The sequence below is a fragment of the Diabrotica undecimpunctata genome, unplaced genomic scaffold (genome assembly GCF_040954645.1).
Source record: "Diabrotica undecimpunctata isolate CICGRU unplaced genomic scaffold, icDiaUnde3 ctg00000805.1, whole genome shotgun sequence".
NCBI classification, from domain to species: Eukaryota; Metazoa; Arthropoda; class Insecta; order Coleoptera; family Chrysomelidae; genus Diabrotica; species Diabrotica undecimpunctata.
In genome coordinates, this window is record NW_027312771.1 from 3,811 (window position 1) to 22,895 (window position 19,085).

At 35.4% G+C, this 19,085-nt stretch overlaps 1 protein-coding gene across 1 annotated transcript; it reads left to right on the forward strand.

The window, feature by feature from the left end:
- Positions 1–548: 548 nt before the first annotated feature.
- Positions 549–18,654, forward strand: LOC140431733 (peroxidasin-like; the record flags this gene model as incomplete). The annotated part of the gene is made up of 12 exons (XM_072519615.1): positions 549–777; positions 877–1,198; positions 1,522–1,784; positions 2,158–2,499; positions 2,568–2,807; positions 5,118–5,435; positions 5,582–5,868; positions 11,184–11,344; positions 13,788–13,999; positions 14,058–14,585; positions 16,485–16,775; positions 17,994–18,654. Coding segments are annotated over 12 exons (3,744 nt in total), but the record flags the coding sequence as incomplete, so codon positions are not given.
- Between the last annotated feature and the right edge of the window lie 431 nt (positions 18,655–19,085).

A 19,085-nucleotide genomic window follows, 5' to 3' on the forward strand; every position in this document is an offset into this window, starting at 1 on the left:
CTTTTACCTAAGGCGACAGTTTTATTGCATATAAGGCAGACCGGAACCGCTTGCGGCCTATCAGGCAGTGTAAAACAATATTGTTCAGTCCATTCTGCCCGAAACTTCCTATTTTCACTGTCGACTTTTCTCCTTTTCGGATCCATATTAACGTAGGTACAAATAGATGTTTTATAAAACGAACGAAAACGCGAGTAATCACAAAATAAATTAACGGTAGTGCGCTAGGTGCATGTCACTTATACATAATTATTATTATGTTTATTTATCATTTCACTTCCTATTTGAAAATTAATAGCAGTTTTATTTTGAACTTGATTGACTCAGCAATCGATATTCCGCAGTTCAACCTTTCGCGGTCCGCGCGATCCGCCTGTTGCCGACCGTTGAGGTAGAGATTAATTTATATACATATGTATATTTCATATAAATTGATAAGAAGCCATTTAAATTTCTTTTTTGTTCTATTTAGCAGCTTTTTATTCTATTAAACTTTTTCTATTCAGTAGCTTTTTATTCCATTAACCTGTTTCTACTGATCTTTTTAGAACCTCTACCACAACCGTTTGAAGCATCTCCCAGAAGAAGGTTTCCAACATTTACCAAATCTGGAGAAACTTCGTTTGGATCATAATGCCTTGGTTTGCAATTGCGATATGTTATGGTTGTCGCATATGTTTGCTACTAATTCCGTGGAAGGTTCGGCGCATTGCAAATATCCCATAGAAATGCAAGGAATGCCTCTGAAGGAAGCAAACGCAGAACACTTACACTGTGGTAAGTGTTAAAACGACTACTAAAGTGTTAAAGGAAAAATGGTTTATTTTCGTCATGCAAGGGCAGTTCAACAATATATTTATTTGACATATTTTTCAGAGTCTGGATTAATAAAGGAAGGACCAAGAGACATCAAAATATCCTGGGGCCAAAATGCCATTTTCACCTGTAAAGTTTACGATCCGTCAGTATCAATTTTTTGGATGAGAGACGAACAGGAATTAACTCCCGATCGTGAAAAATATATTATCATGGACAACGGAACACTTCTTATCCAAAACGCCAATGAAAACGACGATGGGTATTACGAATGCATTGCCAAAAACCCTGAAAAAGAAGAAAAGTCTGTCCCAGCTAAGATGGTGGTAGAAAAACCACAAGAATTGCACGAAAAGTATTTTGGTAAGTGTGAAAGTAGTAGGTATCTTTATGAAATATAAATAACGTCGAAATATTCAATTTATTGTATATGAGTATACTCTATTAATAATATTATCTAGTATCTAGATAAGGAGTATGTAAGACTTCAACCAAATACTAATGTGGGTTTAATATCGTCTAATGAGGACAAGCATAAATATACTCGCTCTTAAATTGCCCTTGCCATTCATACTTCACCAAATTTAAGTCCATACACTTTAAGCTATACTAAAAAGTTTGTCCTTGAATTTAATAAAATACGCAGATATTTCACGTAAGCGGGTTTACCTCATTAACACCCTTTATCTTTTACAGGATCTCGAGATTTACGCAATCACCAGCAAATACTTACGCTTCCATCGGAGACCCCGAAATCATATTGACGTGTACTGCTGAAGGAAATCCCAGTCCTGTGATAAAGTGGGCTAAAAACGGCATCAGACTACCACCATCTAACAAACATATCTATCTGAAAGATGGATCATTAGTGGTAAAAGATATCGAAGCAACAGATCATGGTAGTTACCAATGTGAAGCGATCAATAATAAGGGTAGAGTGAAAGCTGAAGCCAACATTATCATTAGAGGTATTTAAGAGTTTATTAACTATTTATAGAGTTATGAAGATCGTATAGAGTTCTACAGCTTTTCCATTGCTTCCTTTACATCTTCCTCGGTCTCGGTCATTAGATTCTCGCTGTATTCCTTTCATCTTTTTAATATATCTTATTTGGAAGTGAGTAGGATTTCGTTCTCATCTTTAATGGGCGCCAAAGAAACGTATTCTGTGCAGAATGATGTATAATAAGAAGAAGGAAGTACCTATAATATGAAGAAGATGCATAGGAAGACCTACAGAAGAAAACCAAAGCGATTTATATTTATGATATGATTAATGTTACATCAAAATTGGTTGTATTATATAAACTAAATACTTAAATATTTTTTGTATGATTTCAGCTCCACCAGTATTCAGCATACAGCCTGAAAACATAAACACTCAAATTGGAAACAACATCAAACTGGAATGCGTCGCTTCAGGTACTCCCATCCCGGAAATAACTTGGTTCAAAAACGACGAAGAAGTTCTTCCCAACGATGCCGGTGGTAGAGTTAAGCTCAGTGAAGATAGAACTTTACTAGAAATTACTAATGTTCAAGAATCTGACACTGCTCTGTACGTTTGCGAAGCTTGGAACGATGTTGGAATGCGTGAAGTTAGCGCTTATGTCCGAGTGGAAAACACTTCGTATAAACCGGCGAAGTTGGTGTATAAGCCTATTAATATTGAAGTATTCGTTGGTGAGTATAATTTTTCTTTTCTTTTGATCAGTATCAACATTTTTTTAAAAATTAATAATATTTCTCAGGTAGTACCATCGAGTTACCCTGCAAAGCAACTGGTGATCCCAAACCTGGAATTACCTGGCAAAAAGACGGATCATCTATGCAAAGAACCGGTCGATTTAAAGTTGCTTTGAACGGTAATTTGTATATTTACAAAGTAGGTCCCGAAGATCAAGGAAGATATGAATGTACAGCTCTTAATGATTATGGTAGAGACTCAGCTTCTGGTTACGTGACTGTTAAGAAATTAAAGGATCCTACTGGTAAGTTTTTCTAGATTTTTAATACATCCATACATATACAGGGTGTAAAATCCAAATGGAATAAATTCATTATTTAGGTTACTGTACATATTTATAAAAAATCCGGAAACATGTCAAATTTAAATTATAACTTGACATTCTTTAACGTGAAAATGCAACCCCTACCTCCAACCCCCTTAGAATGACAGTTACAACCCCCAATTTTTAAAATAGGAAGTATAGGCTTGTGATATATCGTTTGAAAGGTCTTTTCATTCTCCATTCAAAAATGTTGTCGCTTTCAAGTTTATTAAGATTAATTAATAGAAAATAAATTAAAATCATGTGGTTACCGAAATTCGCTACAATACAATCAAAAACTAAAATGTAATGCAAAACGTAATACAGTGTAGAACACGAAAAAGAACTATGAATGTTATTGAAGTAGATGTTCAAAATGTTCACCGCGAACATCTTGGCAACATCCTAATCTCAAATAAAACTGTCTTCTAACATTATTTAACATAACAGGCGTGATCGACCTAATCGCAAGCGTTATTAGTTCTTTTAAGTCATTTAAATCAGAAGGTTTAGTTTTGTACACATGGCTCTTCACATATCCCAATAAAAAGAAATCTAATAATGTAAGATTAGGTGATCGCGCTGGCCATTCAATCGATCCTCGCCTCCCTATCCACCGATTGGGAAATATTGTATCGAGGTACTGCTTGTTATCCAACATGTCCATCATTTGCTCACAAAAAAAGTTCTCCTATCAAAATCGTCTTCCATGAGCTCCTGAGTAGGTATCATCTTATAGGGATGTAATTTATTTTCTTTTAATATGTTTACTATCGATGTATGGCTAGCATTGAATGTAGTGGATGCCTGTCTACTCGATGTATGTGGATTTTCCTGAAACTCAAGCAACACGTCTAATTTGAGTTCATCACTCAGTGCATTGGCACTGAGCCACAGCTGCTTTTTTTATCTGCCTTACATGACCAAACTCGCGAAACTGCTTCTCTTTTTTACTTATTGTTCCTTGGGATATAGGCGATAAATTAGGAAATTTCTCATGAAATAGGCGAGTTACTTCCTGTTGTGTTCGGGTGTTATCTCCGTAACCAATCATTTGTAAAACTGTTATTTTATGCATTTCCGTTAATCTAACCATTTTTCAGAATTGAATTGAACGAACTTTTTACTTAAATTAAAATACTGACAACTTAAATAAACAATTTACTAATGCGTGTTCAAATAACGTTGCCACGGAAATTCTTTAACGTTTTTTAATGGTTACCATCTAAAAACCACATTGCTATGGTTTTTGTTCAATTTCTCATTATCAAGACCTAAACGGGAAATAAGTTTTGAGTATATTTTAGCGAATTTCGGTAACCACATGATTTTAATTTATTTTATCTTAATTAATCTTAATAAACTTATAAGCGACAAAATTTTTGAATGGAGAATGAAAAGACCTTTCAAACGATATATCACAAGCCTATACTTCCTATTTTAAAAATTGGGGGTTGTACCTGTCATTCTAAGGGGGATGAAGGTAGGGGTTGCATTTTCACGTTAAAGAATGTCAAGTTATAATTTAAATTTGACGTGTTTCGGGATTTTTTTATAAATATGTACAGTAACCTAAATAATGAATTTATTCCATTTGGCTTTTACACACTGTATATGAGCAACTCCGCCTGCAGTTTTGTTGGGTGGATCGAGTAGCTCGACACCGTTACCGGTCCTAAGCCTGGATAAAGGAGGAGGATGTCTACAGCCTGGTTAGCACCCTACTGATATACTTTAAAACCGTACAGCTAATAGAAACAGGGTTATGCCTCGGAAGAGGAATGATTTATTGAGGCAGAGGTATTAATCCGCCAATGAACAAGCAGCATAACTTATATAGAGGCAGAAGAAGAAGGAAGATATACATGAGCCGATGAGAATGAAAGTTGCGTAAGTCCATTTTGTTATATGGGATAGCTCAGACGTTCTTTATGAGGCCCTGGGAAAGAAAAAGAAAATAAGAACCAAGAAAGGATAGATACGATTTGGCCATGAACAAAGCTTATTAGTACGCGATCGCAAAAATATCCTTTGCGACCTTTTGCAGGCTTTTGCGATTCTAAGGCTATTTCAAAGAGTGTATATGTTACAGCAATGGTGGTTCCAGTATACTTTCTGTATCAGATAGATTTTGGTTATCAATATTCTATAATTGTATCAATATTCCAGTAGTAATTAAGGTAAAATTAAATTGATTGTTAGTTTTAAATTTATTATTAATAATGTGTTATATCATATATCATATTACAGGTGTTGGTATCGGTGATCAATATGTCAAACTAGCATTTGCCGAAGCTACCGAAGAAGTAGACCGTGCTATCAACCGAACTTTGGACAACCTTGTCAAAAATAAAGACACCCGTAACCCTGGAGACCTTTTCAGACTTATTAGATACCCGGATGCACCAGCCAGAGAACTGGCTAGAGCTTCTGAAATTTACGAAAGGACATTAACTAACATCAGAAAGTACGTACAAGCTGGCAATTTGACCTTGAATTCCACAGCCGACTTTGATTATAAAGAACTTTTGTCCTCGGAGCATTTGGACATGATCGCTAGATTGTCAGGTAACTATCTGAAATGATTTCCTTGTAGCATTTATCTATTATATGGAATAAATCATATCAAACATTTTATTTCATGTTTCACATTTCAATATAATCTAATTCAATTTATTTAAATTTTTTGGCTTGCTGATATCTTTTTTCTTTAGGTTGTACATCTCATAGACTTCTCAGGAATTGTTCCAATATGTGCTTCCATTCCAAGTACCGTGCTGTAGACGGAACGTGCAACAACTTGCAGCACCCAACTTGGGGAGCATCTTTAACCGAATTCAGGCGTGTCTTAAAACCGATTTACGAAGACGGTCTTCAAAAACCAGTTGGTTGGATCAAGGATAAGAAATATCATGGATATACGAAGCCAAGTTCTAGATTAATTTCCACAACGTTGATTACTACGACGAAGATTACTCCTGATCCTGAAATAACTCATATGGTAAGGATAATTTAACTATAAGTTCACGTGGAAGTTGTAGCGTTTCTGGTGAGAATCAGCTCAATTAATTTTTAACAGTTCTGGTATATTTTCGTTAACTTTTGCATTATTTATCTTTACTTTGCATCTTCCTCCTCTTGTTTTTCTCACCACAGTTGTATAATAAACATCAAAATATTTTATTCCTTATCCTCTTGTCCCTCCTCAGGTTTGGGTGTTGTAGAGTTTTGTACTGTTGGTGGTGGTTGGTCTGGTGTCCGGCGAAGGAGATTGAAGACCAGAGAAGAGAGGGATTAGCAAAAGTAACGGTTCTTTTCAGACTTTTTTTTGATCTACTAACTCTAGTTGTGCTACGCATCGAGTGAGGGTAGTTGAGAATCCTCTCCAGACTTTATTTAGAACACCTAGGAGATAAATCGGAACATATCTAAGGAAAATAAAAGAAGAATATACAACACCATAATAAAAAGTATCACAACAAGGATGCGAAGTGTGGCCCCTAAAAGACAGAACAGAGAAAATGCTTAGAGCAACAGAAATGGACTTCTGTCGCCGCTCGGCGGGAATCTCCAGACGCGACAGAATAACAAACGAGAGAGTCCGAGAAATCATGGGGGTTACACATAATATTGTTGATGACATCAAAACGACACAACTCAGATGGTAAGGACACGTAAGGAGAATGCCGGAGAATAGAATACCAAGACAAATTCTTGAATGGCAACCAAGAGGTAGGCGGAGACCAGGAAGGCCTAGAAGAAGTTGGAGAGAAGGAGTTGATAAAGAAATCAGGGAAAGAGAACTGGAGGACGATCTGTGTAACGATAGAATGAAATGGAGATTGGAAATCGGAAGACGTCGAAGAACGTTGTAAACCGACATTATATATAAGAGATAAATCGGCCTGCACAGGTTACCCTTTTAGCTGACCAACCTTTTTTGGAAGCATAATTTATCAGGCTGTGGATAATTCTCGGCGAAAGTTGTTTTACACGGTTCTTTGGGATACTTTCAGGTTCTGGAGAATTGGAGTTGCCTATGTACTTGACGCAAGAAAGGCAGGGTTTCTAAGCAAACTTCCCACTTGACAAAGTTATATTGCTACGAAGCGCCATCTATTTTGGACGACTGATACCACTATTTTCCTTTGAACGTTAAATAAATCGGTGAAATATTTGAAATCTCTCTCTTCCAGAAAGAAAAATTTCTGCAATTAGTTCTATAAATTCTATGTACTCAGAAAAATTGAAAGACACTGTTTTTAGAATGCGTTGAATTGTGTCATTAGAGTATTTACCAGGGTATTTACCGGCATTTTTAAATTGTTCGAGGAAAATTATTTCCAGTAGCTAAATAACGTAGTGCTTTTGATAAATGACTTTGAGAACTATCCTCCCGTATTGCAGTTACCCTGTAACTACACTTTTTTTTTTAGACAATATTCTTCGTTCTCCAGCACTTTTTATTGTTTTTTTTTTGCTACGACTAATAATATAATTTTCGCAGAATTTGTTTCCTTTTTATTTTAAATATTGGCAGAGAAGAGTAAGCAATGAAGTAAAAAAGTCCACAATAATATTGTATCGTGTAGGTCGTTCAACAAAACTAATGTTCAATATATTTGTGTGATAATTTGAGATCACTTCAAAGTTTTTTTAATATATTGAAACGTGATTTTATTTATTTACACTCTTTAAATTATTATTATTGTTGTATATTTGGTATTTCTTACTTAAATAAGGTAATAATTAATAATACAACGTGGTTTTATATCATTAACCTTTATTGCCCAATAACTGACTAACTTCATTCCCTTGTGTCCATGAGCGGTGTTGCCTACCTGTGTTGCCAAGTATATAACACCTCCTCTCTTGACCAAAATTCATAAATACAGATTGAAATAAAGATGTACTTACAAATTCATCCTCTGAACAGGTTTACATACTCTACTTGAACGTCTTAACACTGGTTCAGCTTCAGTGTGAGCCTCAGGTACTGTTGGCTCTATTGTATCATTTAGAAGTTCTTGTACATTTGTAGGTGGTGAAACGGAATTGGGTTCAGGGACAGATACCTCCCTTGGAACTATACTATGTGTAACTGTATCAGGAATGAAACAAGTTGGGTTATATTCTATAGGTGTATCCTGCCCAATTACTCTAATTTGGTCAATATGACGTCTCCACGTCCTACCATCATCTAACTCAACTAAATAATGTAATAATCCTAACCTTAGTATAACCTTGCCAAATTGCCATTTGGCATTAAAGTAATCTCGCACTGAGACTCTGGTATCTATAGCAACATTTCTAAGACTCTGTGTTCTGTGTAAGCATTTTTGTCATGAGTAAAAGGTTTAAGTAAATCTAATCTGTTTCTAATCTGCCTTCCTAGCATACGTTCAGACGGGCTTTTGCCAGTTACTGTGTGAGGTGTTCTACGATACTGCATTAGTAACTTGCACAATTCAAGTTCTCTGTCTTTCTCTTCACTGTGCATGGCTCGCAGACAATTTTTTAGTGTTTGGACATATCTCTCCCCCTGGCCATTCGTGGCTGGGTGATAGGGTGCAGTAAATTTATGTGTGATACCATTATTCTTCATAAATTCTCTAAATTCATGAGAATCAAATTGTCTACCATTATCAGTAACAAATACTGTGGGTATTCCGAAAGTAGTGAAGATTTTTCTACAAATTTCGATTGTAGTTTTTGTAGTAGTGTCTTTCGTGAAATGTATTTCAGGCCACTTACTAAAAGAATCGACAGGTCCAACATAGTCAGCATGTACTCTTTCAAAGCAAAATTTAGGTGTTTCCCAGATGTGGGAATTGTCCTTAACAGGATTGTTTTTGTGCTTGTTGCAATGAAAACAATTTTTACATAAAGATTCAATATCCTTGTCTATGAAAGGCCACCAGCAGTAACTCCGGGCTAAAGACTTCATTCTCACCATACCAAAATGCGCAGTGTGTAATTCCTGCAGAATTTTATTTCTTAATTTCATAGGTATTAAAACTCGTTGTCCTCTCATTATGACTCCAGACTGTAGTGAAAACTCTGATTGATCTACGTTAAATCTGAATTGTTTTTCAACAACCTCACCAGTTTGTAAACCTAATAGTAACTTTTGTAAAGTAGCATCATTTTTGGTATGAAAAGATAAACTGTTAACATCTGTAGGTAAATTTTCAATCTGATTAAGTTTGAATATGTCTGGTTCATCATGAGTATAATTTTGTTCATTTTTAATAGGTAAACGTGAAAGAGCATCTGCATTAAAATGAGAATCTGTATTTTTGTATCGAATATCATACTTTAGACCTTGTAAGAAAATTGCATAATGCTGCATTCTTGTAGCACTTAAAACTGGTAGACTTTTATCTGGTTCAAAAATCTGAACTAAAGGTTTATGATCAGTGTATAAAATAAAATTTCTAGCATATAGGTAATTGAAGAACTTTTTCACACCAAAAATAATGCTGTATGCCTCTTTATCTATTTGAGAGTACTTTTGCTGTGTAAGGGTTAACATTTGAGAAGCAAATTGAACATTTGCCTTATTCCCTGGTGCTCAACCTCCACTGGAGTTAACCCTAAAACATTTAAATGATTTTTACAGTATGTAGTTAATTTTACATCAGATTTCTGTAATTGTAGTGTAGAAAAATATGTGTCAAATACATTTTTGTTTACAATGGTAACAGCAGCACCTGAATCAATTTCATATTTTAAAATATTGTTGTTTACTCTTAAGTTTATAAAAAATTTGTCTTTTGAATTTACAGTACTAATCTTAAAAATTTCTTGAACTGAGCAAACTGAAGTTACTTGGTTAGACCTAACATTTTTTGATTTTAAACAAACTTTTTGAATGTGTCCAACTTTTTTACAAAAATTACAAGTTAAATGGTTTTTTGAACAAGAATTTGCTAAATGTGAAGGATCTCCACATCTATAACATACATTACTATTTGTGTTTGAAGAATTTGCAGCAGAGTTATTCTGAAATTGCATCCTATTATTATTTGCACTCCTTGCTTTTGTATTTAATATATTGACACTAGAATTATTATAATTTTGATTATGAAAAAATTGGTTACTGTCCTTTTCTGATGCCTCCATGCTTGTGGCAATCTCAACGGCTCTATCTAGGTCCAGTCCTTTTGATTCTAGAAGTCTAGCTTGTATTCTTTTCGATCGTAGGCCAAAAACAAATTGGTTTCTTATAGCACTTTTAAGATATGTAGAGAAATTGCAGTTAATTGACAACTTTTGTAGTGAATGAAGGTATTCTTGTATTGTTTCTCCTTCGGCTTGCCTTTTTGATTGGAATCTGAAGATTTCTGCAATTTCCAGGGGTGCAGGGTTGTAAAAATTATCCATTAAATTGACAATGTCGTCGTATGACTTGTCTTCCGGGACTTCTGGGGCTAACTTGTCGCATAGGGTGTCGTAGGCCTCAGAACCCATGTAGTGTAGTAGATAAGGTAATCTCATTTCGTCTGGAATTTTAAATACCTTGTAAGCACCTTCCAGCCTCTTTACCCACCTGGACCATTTGGTGGCAGACTGGTTGAAAGATTCAACGGAAAATTGAAATGTAGATACTTGTGTAGACATAATTGGGGATGTAGTATAATAATAATGTAAATAACTGTACTTGAAGTTGAAGTAGCAATGGTAGTAGTCGTAATAATCTCTGTAGTAGTTGTTATTACCATCATATGTATCCCATCCTCGTCGCCAATTGTTGTGTATTTGGTATTTCTTACTTAAATAAGGTAATAATTAATAATACAACGTGGTTTTATATCATTAACCTTTATTGCCCAATAACTGACTAACTTCATTCCCTTGTGTCCGTGAGCGGTGTTGCCTACCTGTGTTGCCAAGTATATAACACTTAACACATTATTAGTCTTTATTTACACTTATTTTAATTTATTTATACTAACACAATTATTTACAATACACACTAATAATTTATGTAATTATTTAATATTGAACGATATAAGCCCATATCTTCGACTAACTGCTTACAATAAAAACTTTTGACAGCGGGGAACCTTTTGGGACGTCACGCAGATACTTGCTACTCCAGTCTTTTCTAGAAAGACAGGTTGGTTTACCTCTAGGTTGGGGAATTTTGCCGAATAACCTTCGTGACGTCAGCCTATACAATTCTCAAACCCTCAAGGTGGGCTTCAAAGCAAACACCTGCGTTCTCTTTATATGTTCGAGAATGTCGGGTCATTAAACGGCAGCTATCGTGACAATATCTCCTACCTTCTAATTGAAATGGTTTTCTTGTAGGTTATGCAATGGGGTCAATTTTTGGATCACGACTTGGACCATGCTTTACCGTCTGTAACGTCTGAAAGTTGGGACGGAATTGATTGTAAGAAATCGTGTGATTATAGGGCGCCTTGTTATCCCATGGACGTACCACAAAACGACCCGAGAGTTACAAACCGGTAGGTATATAAAATCTTAGTATATAAAATATCATAAAGCAGTGATTGCTCTTTAATGTTTTCACCATACTGGTTTCTGGTTTCACAATGTTCTTATTTTAAGGAAATACATATCGAAAACATAATGACAAAATTTTGGTTTTGGTTCGGCGTTCGGGTAAGACCTCACTACGCGTATGACTATATGTAGTATCATTCATACTTAAACACATAACTGATAAAGATATGAAGATGTTTAAACAGATAAATGTTTTCGGAAATACAAGGTTATAATACACAAATAGAAAAAGAATATTCGTGAAGGTTTTGTGACACCCTTCGTATTACTTGGAAGAAATAACACAACAAGAACAACATTAGAACTGGTAATTATTAGCAAAGTGACAAAGAAAGACACACACATAGATCAATTTTAAAATCAGCTTTGGTGTTAATGTTTAGAAACACTTAATGACTACTATCTTAATATATATAAATCTCGTGTCACAATGTTTGTCTTCAATGGACTCCTAAACCAATTAACCGATTATAATAAAATTCGCACACCATGTGCAGTTCGATCCAACTTGAGAGATAGGATAGTTTAAATCTCAAATTATAGTCGCAATTTTAATTTATTGCTAATTATTTGTCTGTTATTATTTGACAGTCACAATTATCTGTTAACTCCAAATGATTCTAACAGATGTCGATACCTTTCGACTGGGTTGAGAAATTTAATCAATAGATGGCGCTGCTATGGTAAATCTACGAACGTGTCATATAAGATACATTTTAATAGCATAATTACCACGTGTTGTTGACGCTATAAAATTAATTAAATTTATTTTGTAGTGAACTAAATACTGTATAATTCAATTATTTCCACTTTTTAAATTTTTGGTGTTAGTATAGCCGGCCACGTGTTACTTAGACTGAAGTTTAAATTGAATTCATATTATAATGAAGATAATACAGTGAAATTAATCCTGTTTTTTACTTATTTGTGCTTCATTGATCAAAACTTTATAATTTAATTTGAATATATGTATGTAAGTATTATCACATAATTATAATGAGGCGAAGTGTTGAAACACTTCGATTGACCATAAATATGCGAGTACAATTGCAAAATGATCCATCAGCACAAATATTTTCCGAACAACTACTAGATATTGGGAACGGTAAAATAGAACTGCAACCAAATACGCAATGCATTAAACTACCAGACAATTTTTGCACTGTTGTTCAGGATAAAAATGAATTGATTCAGAGTATTTTCCCGGATATACAGAATAATTATTTGAATCATGAATGGCTTAGTCAACGGGCGATTTTGGCAGCCAAAAACGTTGATGTTGATGAAATTAACTTCCAGATACAACAGTTGTTACCAGGTGATCTGATGTTTTTTAAATCAATCGATACTGTTGTTGATGAAAATGAAAGTGTAAATTTTCCGATTGAATTTTTAAATTCATTAGATATCCCTGGAATGCCACCACATAATCTTCGATTAAAGATTGGTTCCCCTATTATTCTCCTCCGTAATTTGAATCCACCTCAATTATGTAACGGTACGCGTTTGGTCATCAAAAAGATCACCGGAAACATTCTTGAAGCAACCATTTTGGCTGGGAAGTTTAAAGAAAAAGTGGTCCTGCTGCCACGTATTCCGATGATACCATCAGATTCTACCATATCCTTCAAAAGGCTACAGTTTCCAATTCGTTTAGTATTCGCCATGTCTATAAATAAATCTCAAGGTCAAACAATGTCCATTTGTGGTTTAGATTTGGAAAATCCATGTTTTTATGTTGCGTGTTCACGTGTTGGGAAACCGTCGAATCTATTTGTGTTAGCTAAAGACAGGTTAACCAAAAACATTGTGCACCGATTGGTGTTAAATTAAATTGAAAGTATTTATAATTCAAAAAAATAGATATTAATGTTTAAAATTTTAAGACTGTCTGCCTTGCCTACCTCATTCATGAGTTTAAGCGTCACATGTTATTTACTGTATTATACTGTAATATACTTATATTTGTTATAAAATTAAATGGAAATAATAAATCTGATAAATTTTTATTTTGTACCTATTGATTTCTGCTTAATATCAAGTGTAAGAACATTTTAATTAATTGTGTTCAACGTACTTCCCCTTCAAATCTCAATCCAGTGAATTTGTATACCAACATCAACATTTTCGTCTTTGTTCGTAAATAATTTCATTGTACTAAAGGGTTATAGTAGTAGAAAGTCAAATAAGGAGATCACCATATTTTTTACAAATACCATCTGTGTGAAAAAGCATAGTGGACTCCGTGACTGATGTTCTCTTATTGTTCCTCTTAGATTGTTTACTATAATGTAATATAACAAAAACTTTAGCCACAGCAACGCGTGGCCGGGTCAGCTAGTATGAATAATATATTATGAAACACTATATTTTGATTGTTTGTAGACGATGCATAGATTTTATTCGAACCTCATCCATCTGCGGATCTGGCATGACATCTGTCTTCTTCGATTCCATACAACCTAGAGAACAGATTAACCAGTTAACCTCTTACATTGATGCCTCACAAGTGTACGGATTTTCAGAGGAGTTGGCCAGTAATTTAAGAGATCACAACACTAACTGGGGTCGATTGAGGGAAGGACCAATCTTTCCAGGTAAACAAATTCAGATTAAGACATTTTAACGAATTAAAAACTTTCTTTTTTGTTTTAGGCAAGAAGGCATTATTACCGTACGCCGAAAATCAAGGAATTGATTGCAGACGCAATCTCACAGAAAGCACCTTAAACTGCTTCGTCGCTGGTGATATTAGAGCCAATGAGCAAGTAGGACTTCTAGCAATGCACACAATCTGGCTGCGAGAGCATAACAGGATAGCGAAAGAACTTAAAATTATGAATCCCCACTGGGATACTGATCAGCTCTATCACGAGGCTCGTAAGATAGTAGGAGCCTCCATGCAACACGTTACTTACAAACAGTGGTTGCCTATTATCATAGGAAAAAAGGGAATGCAGAAGCTGGGAGAATACCAAGGGTACAATCCCAATATTAACCCTTCTATTTCTAATGTGTTCGCTACCGCCGCTTTACGTTTTGGTCACACTTTGATAAATCCGGTCTTGCACCGTTTGAACAGCGATTTTAAACCGATTAGAGAAGGAAATTTGCCACTTTCTAAAGCGTTTTTCTCGCCATGGAGGCTTGTTGAAGAGGGAGGAATTGATCCTTTACTTCGAGGTAAGTATATGTTGTATTTATAGGACTTTTCTACATAATTTCCGTGAATATTGAGTCACTTGTCATAACGTGGCACCAGTTTTTGAATACCCTCCCGATAAAATTCTGCCGCCTGACTTGTTAACCACTGCATCACAAATGTTTTAACTTCCTTATCGTCTTGAAGACGCTGACCGCTCAGGTGTTTCTTCAAGTGCTGGAACAAATGGTAGTCGCTGGGCGCCAGATCAGGGCTGTATGGAGGATGATCTAGAGTTTCCCATTTAAATGATTTGATGAGATCTTCGGTCTGATTAGCCACATGTGGACGGGCATTGTCATGCAGCAAAACGATACCCTTACTCAACTTGCCACTTCTTTTGTTCTGGATTGCAGGACGCAGATTTTTCAATGTCTCACAATAAGACGCTGCATTACTTGTCTCATTACGAGGCAGAAACTCCACTAGCAATACTCCTTTTCTGTCCCAAAAAACTGTGCACATGATTTTCCGGGCAGAAATTGTTTGCTTAAACTTCACTCTTTTGGGTGATGATGAATGTCGCCATTCCATGGATTGTTGTTTCGATTCTGGTGTGACGTAGGTCACCCACGTTTCGTCACCAGTAACAATTTGGTCTAAAAAATCTTCACCTTCACTGTGGTACCGCTCAAGGAAAGTCAATGCACTGCCTAAACGTTGGGTTTTGTGCAAATCCGTCAACATTTTTGGAACCCAACGTGAACACAATTTCCGGTAATTCAAGTTCTCGGTAACAATGCGATACAAAACACTACGAGAATACTGAGGAAAGCAGTCGGACAATGATGAAATTGTAAAGCGTCTGTTTCTCTCACCTTTTTGTCCACTTTCTGCACCAAATTTTCATTAACGACCAAAGGACGCCCACTCAGTTCTTCATCATGCACATTTGTGCGGCCATCTATAAATGCTCTCATCCATTTCCTTACCATTCCATCACTCATAATGTTTTGTCCGTAAACTTCAACGATCTCACGATGAATATCGATCGGTTTTACGCGTTTAGCACTAAGAAATCGTATAACAGCCCGTACTTCACAATCAGCGTGACTCACGATTGTTGGAGGCATCTTAAACACTGGAGTAAACAAGTATACAATGAAGAATCAGACTGTAATGGCGTCAGTGCGTAGACAAGAGATGTAGGTAACCAGCGCTCATGCGCGGAACGCCGACCGTAGCGCTGCGGCGGCGGAATCGCAAAACGGTACTTACTTAAAAAACATGCCTCGTATTACTGCAAGATTACTTGTTATAAATCTGTAACTTTACTTATTGATTATTTACTTCATATTTACACAAAAAAAAATTCATTCGGAAAAAAAAATTCACTATAACTGCAAGAGTTTGTCAAAATCTTTTTTAAAACTAAATTTTGTGAGATAAAAATAAAACCACAAGAATATCAAGCAATATAAAGCTGGAGGGTAACTTCGGCGCAAGATTTATCATCCATCATGACCAGACCGAGGCTTTGGAATGTCTAAAGAGGTCCTCAAAATGTAAATTAAAGAAGTGGACATGAGTATAATGAAATAAAACCTGCAATAAACGTCGAGAAACCCCCTGCGCAAACTGAAAGAAGGTGAAGAAAAGGACTTCACAAAATATGAATTAACAGAATAGATAGACTTCATTGAGTATCACTGATTTAAAAGATAGAAAGGGACGTAAACTTACATATAAAGTATGTTTCCTGAAGAATCTAAATAAATTTCTTATATTATAGTTTCATGTACTTGTCTTAATGTAATATTGCGTAACAGACTAAGTTCTATTTAGGATATTTTAATCATTTATGTAGCTTTTAGTACATCTTATCAATATGTACCTTTTATTAGTTTCTCTACTTTATTCCAAAATTTAAAAAATTGTAGGTTTCTTCACTGTCGCCGCAAAAATAAAAAAACCAGATGAAAATCTGAACTCCGAACTGACGGAAACACTGTTTCAAGCAGCTCATGCAGTTGCTCTTGACCTTGCAGCAATGAATGTACATAGAGGAAGGGACCATGCTCTGCCTGAGTATCTTGAGTACAGAAAGTTCTGTAATATGACACCTGTAAACAGCTTTGACGATCTAAAATATGATATTAGTGATGCGAATGTTAGAAGGAAACTGCAAAAGTTGTATGGTCATCCTGGAAACATCGACGTTTTTGTTGGAGGTAAGTTTATTGGAATAGTTTTGTATGCCGTGTTTATTTATAATTATACTTTTCGTATCATAAAAATCTCTGCATTCTATATATATTTTTAACATATGATATTAATGGCTATCGCCTACTGGTACATCCTAAAAGGATTAGCGTCTTGGATGTATTGGGGCTCTATACATCCACGTATAAATGTTTGCCTACCTATTAGGTCTGTTTAAGGTGTCACTAATGGTTCCGTGTATTGATAGGTCAGGGTCGTGTTACTGTATTAACATTTTTTTTGCTTTTTGGTTTATAATTTAGAATATTATTATATCATTTATCTGTTCCCTTTATAAGTTATTTTTAGTTTGCTCTTTACTATTTTATTTTCTCGTTGTTCGAGTAGATATTCATGTTTTGTCAGTATTATCTAACGGTTGCGCTGTGAAGCCATCTCTATTAAGAACAAAGTTTCAATGCATGCTGTATATTCGTAGCAAGCACATGTGTTTTGTTTTCCCGGCGTTGTTAACAGTTTATAGGTCCAGGGACAGGTGTGCAATGTAGTGAATCTTAAAATAACAAAATTAAGTTTAAAATTTATCGTCAATGTTCCTATAAAGTGTTTTCTGTCTGATGTTTGTATCATTATATATTCTATTCATCTGTTCTATCATTATGGACAAGTTTATCTTTCATGTAAATAATTCCCATTCTTCTCCCATTATTGCTGATGTGTTTGCCTTGAAATCATTTTTATTTTATTATGGGTTTTCTTGTATACTTAATCCGTTACAAGATATAATAGAAAATAGTCTCGTGTTGCAAATGAAGCGAAGTGGTAAACTAACCGGGACTAGTAGGGTACGCCCAAATATACTATGAAATTTTACAGCTGTCTGCACAACCCGTCGTAGTTCAGCTACAATTCGCAATGAGGAAGTTACATTCTACCGTGATGACCAAAACAGTAACATCGTGAGTTACATTATTTCAATATACCACTCAAAACGGTTTCTTTATTAATCCAGCGGTTGGAACGACTGATTAAACGCTTTTTGATGAGTTTCCAATGCTTTTTGAAACGTATTGAACGCTTTTCGATGCATATTCTACACATTTCCACGCATAATTGACCACAGTTAACGCCATGTGAATGTTTTTGTTTTTCCTGTCTTATTTTGCAACTAATGATATGCCTAATGATTTTCGCGTATTGTTCTTTATTAATATCTCTCTTTTCAGGAATTTTGGAAGATCAAATTGATGGAGGCAAAGTAGGTCCACTTTTCCAATGTATCTTGATCGAGCAATTTAAACGTCTCAGAGACGGTGACCGTTTTTACTACGAAAACCCATCAGTTTTCAAACCAGACCAATTAGCTCAAATCAAACAATTTAATCTTGCCCGAGCTATTTGCGACAACGGTGATAATATTACCAGAATAACCAAAGATGTTTTTAGACTACCAGAAATCCAAGGAGGATACGTTAGCTGTGATGAACCACCAAAAGTAGATTTGCGGTATTGGTACGAATGCTTTGCTGATTGTCAGTATTTTGAAAGATCGGAGAGAGGATGTCACGTTGACTTCAGAACTGAAAGAAGGCACATATTGGCCAAAAGAGAAGCGCCACCTGGTGCCTTTCTTGCGAACGAAACCATAAACGGTGAAGAAATAAGTATGTTGAAGTCTAGGATTAGTGTTTTAGAACAAGACATTGATGACATGAAAAACAATTTGAAAGAGTATGATATTTATGTAAAGAAGCTAAAACAAGATGCTGAAAATTAATTGTATTTTTGTCAATCGCTCAGTTTTTTTTTGTTCTCTCAGGTCAGTTTTATTTTTAACTGTTAATTTTTTGTAAATGCTAGTGCTGCCATTAAATATTTAATTTTTTAGTTGTGTCTTTCATTATTTTGCGGTAGTCATTTGCTCCATGTGTAGAGACAAAAATGGACATATAGTCAGTACCGCTGACGCAGTACAAAGCAGATGGGTTGAGCACTTCAAAGAACTACTTGGTACCGAAGTGGAAAATGATGCGTCACCCCCAAAAACCAAGAAATAACACTCACGTAGAACCTCCTTCAATATTTGAAGTGAAAGACGCAATCACACGACTCAAAAATAGCAAGTCCCCAGGAGTGGATTGCATCCCCGCAGAGCTCATCAAACATGGAGGTAACAGCATTATGCACCAAATTCACAACATAATAGTCAAAGTCTGGGAAGAAGAACAAATGCCAGAGGAATGGTGCACTGGAATCATATGTCCACTGCACAAAAAGGGAGATTTGTTGGAATGTAAAAATTATAGGGGTATAACTCT